The following is a 3,749-nucleotide window of genomic DNA, read 5'->3' as shown; positions in this document are numbered from 1 at the left end:
TGCTGCAGGCCTCAAACTCGATGGCGATGACCACCATCACGATGCTCACACCGATGGTCTAGAGCTCGGAGCTGGAGTAGGGGTCGGAGTTGCTGCAGGCCTCAAACTCGATGGCGATGACCACGATCATGATGCTCACACCGATGGTCTAGAGCTTGGAGCCGGACTAGGAGTCGGAGTTGCCGCGGGCGTTAAACTTGATGGCGATGATCACCATAACGATGCTCACACCGATGGCCTAGAGCTTGGAGCTGGACTAGGTGTCGGAGTTGCTGCGGGCGTTAAACTCGATGGTGATAACTATGATTACCATTACAAAGCTCACACCGATGGCCTTGAGCTTGGAGCTGGACTAGGCGTCGGAGTTGCCGCGGGCGTTAAACTTGATGGCGATGATCACCATCATGATGCTCACACAGACGGTCTAGAGCTTGGAGCTGGACTAGGAGTTGGAGTTGCTGCGGGCGTTAAACTCGATGGTGATAACTATGATTACCATTACAAAGCTCACACAGATGGCCTAGAGCTTGGAGCTGGACTAGGAGTTGGAGTTGCCGCGGGCGTCGAACTCGATGGCGATGACCACGATCACGATGCTCACACCGATGGTCTAGAGCTTGGAGCTGGTCTAGGAGTCGGAGTCGCCGCGGGCGTCAAACTCGATGGCGATGATCAGCATCGCGGACGCCGTCTCCGCTTACAGATCTAGAATGCGGATGTCTTTCACATTCTCGTACATAATTTCCTCCAGTGTGAATAAGGGCTTATCCATATACATTAATTTCAACATTTGATTTTTTCTGAAAAATCTAAATAAACAAAACGCACAATGATTTTTGTTTCGAAGATTCGGCCATCTTTACAAATGGTAATTTTACTTATAAAGAGTAGTTTTGATATTGAAACTTTTGTGACCCAAATCTTGTCGTTGGCGACGTTGCTCTCCCAACTCTCATGGTCAGGTGCAGGTTTACTATCTCGACAAAGCCAAACTACTTTTCAAAACAAGCATCAGATCCAGGAGGGTCTGAAAGTGATATAAGTCGATGCAGCGTCCGAACAGTCGCTGCCAGTTTTGTTTCGATTTTGGTAGAAGAGAGGTGGCTGTCATTGGTGTGAAGCGGCAACGTAAACAAACGTCGAATCTGAAGACATGTGGATCTTTTCGTTCACATTTTAATATCAAGCTTCATACAGACCAACACAAATCTTTGTGGATAATATATAACATTCTTGACGCCGAAAGAAAGAATCTGTTATCAGAAAGTAAATTCCCTTTCTCCAGCACGATTAATGTCCATTTCAAAAGATCCGATGACACGCTGCAATTTTGGTGACAAAGATAGCGTGCAAAACATAATCGTAGGGGCTTTCTTCGATTTTGATGATTTCACTGGACTTTTTGGTGATTGAGCTCTTTCGTTATATCACCAGCAGAAGAATGAGCATGACATTGTAATTGGATATCAAGTCGAAATCCAGAACGTCATGCAATCTAATCCCGTGGCCGATCTTCTCTCCCACGGGCTCTCTTTTCGGCACACAACTGATCTGTCAGATACGTACAGGGCTAGGAAAGATTGGCTCGGTATATGCCACTGGTATATCGAGTATTGCAAGGATTAGTGTTACGATCAACCTACTAGCTACTGAGAATCTAAGAAAGTCCTTGCATTTTTTTTGGCTTTTGATTTCTCTGGACATCTCGTACTCGCTTTCATTGATGTCAAATCTTCACTAGCTCGCTGTTCCTATGTTTGACCGTCACACATCTGCGAATGACGATCGACTGATTATCTTGGTACAGGACAATATCTGTCTGTATTAAAAACTAAATTGATTGGCATCGGCTCTGGCTGGGGATGTTATGAATAGTACACATAGCAGTATCGTGACCATGCTTAGGAAATTATAATCCATTTCCAATCTATCGTACATTGTTTCTGCATCTGGTCGATCTGGTGGCCAACTCTAAGCTAAAATATCTACTTGATAGCCAATTTATGACGGTGGTTAATACAAAAGCATCCTGCTTATGCAAGCAGGAAACTCTCATACAGGAGAAGTGTAGTGCTTAAAGATGACGATTCTTTGGTTTGTCATGAGCTCATGAGCGAAATGGCAACCCCATCACAAAGATGCCATTCAGGGGTTCTATGCTTCTCGTAGAACCAATTAGCTGCAACTTACGTCTCGGTATGGGCCTATAATTTCAGCTATATCGGCATTCTACTATCACGTCGACATCAGCATCATGGTTTTGCAGACCAGATCATAAGCAATGTGCCAACAGATTGCTGAAGCTCGATGACAGGTACAGATGCTGGGAATCTGACCAAAAACGAGTGAGTTCTGTCATTACCGCAGGTGAACACTCGACAGAATTTCAGCCATAAATACTCTGGTGACTGGACGTTTTCGTATCAATCTATATGCGATTTGTTGACGACCGTGGAATCGAAATCAACAAAATTATGTTCTCATCGAGCAGGTTGAAGTGAAACGAAATGTTGGTAGGTTTGTCACTGATAAAAATGGGTAATGTGGTGGCGATGCACTTAAATTTAATGATTGTTCCGCCAAAGAGCATCGTTTGCTTTTAATTTCTATAGCTGCATGAGTTTGTGGCCAAAATATCACAAAAGCTGCTTGTAGAAAATCTAATTGCGGGACTTTGCACACTGGAAGTGCTGATCTAGCAAGTCCGTGTCGATAAATGCATAGAGAATGACAAGAGAGAGATTGAAAGAGTCTCTTGTAAAGTGGACGTAAACAGTACGCTGTAGTCACGGATTGTTCGCTGATATTGACACTTTAGATCCTATACCACCTACCTTTGAGCAGATTGTGTGCACAATACCCGATCTTTAAGTATGTCATCCCTGTTAGCTTCAACGACGACCGCGAAAAGATTGTAGCATCTGAAACGGCGGGTATGGCGGAGCGACGGCCAATGAGAGGAGCGACAGCGCCACTTCTTTGTCACTGGCAAACCTCATTAACCATTGAGCGCGGGTGCGCAAATAGCGGACTTGCAACAGTAGAACAATGTAAGTCAGGCGTTGAATGGGGCGGTGGAGTCAGGGTTTTTCCATTCTGTGACTTTCTAAAGGTCGCGGTGACTCGACATTTCACACTGAAGCGCTTTTTGGACGTCAGTGCATTCAGATTCCAGGGTCAGCACGCAGCAGCATGGGCAAAAACAAAGGCAGACACAACTAGAATGTCTGATTTGCGAAGATAACGATAAAGGGTGCTTTGTATTATACAGGATACTTCGTATTTACACATAGATTACACGGCGGCGCAAGATTACGCGCGTCATATGGACTCGGTCGCGCTTCAAGCAATCTACAAGCAAGTGGCACCAGAATCTACCTCTTGAGCTTTTCATAAAGCGACTGCAACAGACGTTAAAAAACGCTTACCGCCTAAAGAAGCTCTAACTTCCCATAATGAGCTGGCCCGAGTATCAATTTAACTAGGTAGTGGGGAGTAATGCGTGTAGCGGCGCTGATTCGCAGACGCTCGACCCATCGTTTACTATGCAAGAAGAGAGCTCTACATGATGGTGCTCCCAAGTATGACACACGTCAGATGAGCTATTTTACTCGAACAGAGAAGCTTGTACACCTCGAGAAGCCGGAAAAGCTGGAAGTCTTGCTCGTTTGGCAAGGACGTCGTATCACACTTGTTTGGTTAACTTGTGTCTACCATCTACCGTTGCTGACACGAAATAGTGCGGCATA

The 3,749-nt window shown here is 45.2% G+C and overlaps 2 protein-coding genes across 2 annotated transcripts in view; both read left to right on the top strand.

The window, feature by feature from the left end:
• Window positions 1-709, top strand: part of PHALS_02785 (uncharacterized protein) — a gene marked incomplete at both ends in the record, with an annotated part of 963 nt that extends 254 nt beyond the window's left edge. The window contains one exon of the mRNA XM_024717232.1: window positions 9-709. Within this exon, the coding sequence (XP_024582751.1) occupies window positions 9-709 (701 nt within the window). The remainder of the gene's footprint in view (window positions 1-8) is intronic.
• A 2,244-nt stretch (window positions 710-2,953) lies between these two features.
• PHALS_02784 (uncharacterized protein) lies at window positions 2,954-3,222 on the top strand (the record flags this gene model as incomplete). The annotated part of the gene is made up of 2 exons (XM_024717231.1): window positions 2,954-3,050; window positions 3,113-3,222. The coding sequence occupies 2 exons, from the start codon at window positions 2,954-2,956 to the stop codon at window positions 3,220-3,222; spliced, it is 207 nt and encodes a 68-aa protein (XP_024582750.1).
• Between the last annotated feature and the right edge of the window lie 527 nt (window positions 3,223-3,749).

This window comes from Plasmopara halstedii, assembly GCF_900000015.1.
Source record: "Plasmopara halstedii genome assembly, contig: Scaffold_2061, whole genome shotgun sequence".
Taxonomy (NCBI): Eukaryota; Oomycota; class Peronosporomycetes; order Peronosporales; family Peronosporaceae; genus Plasmopara; species Plasmopara halstedii.
This window is presented reverse-complemented; position numbering and strand designations above follow the sequence as displayed.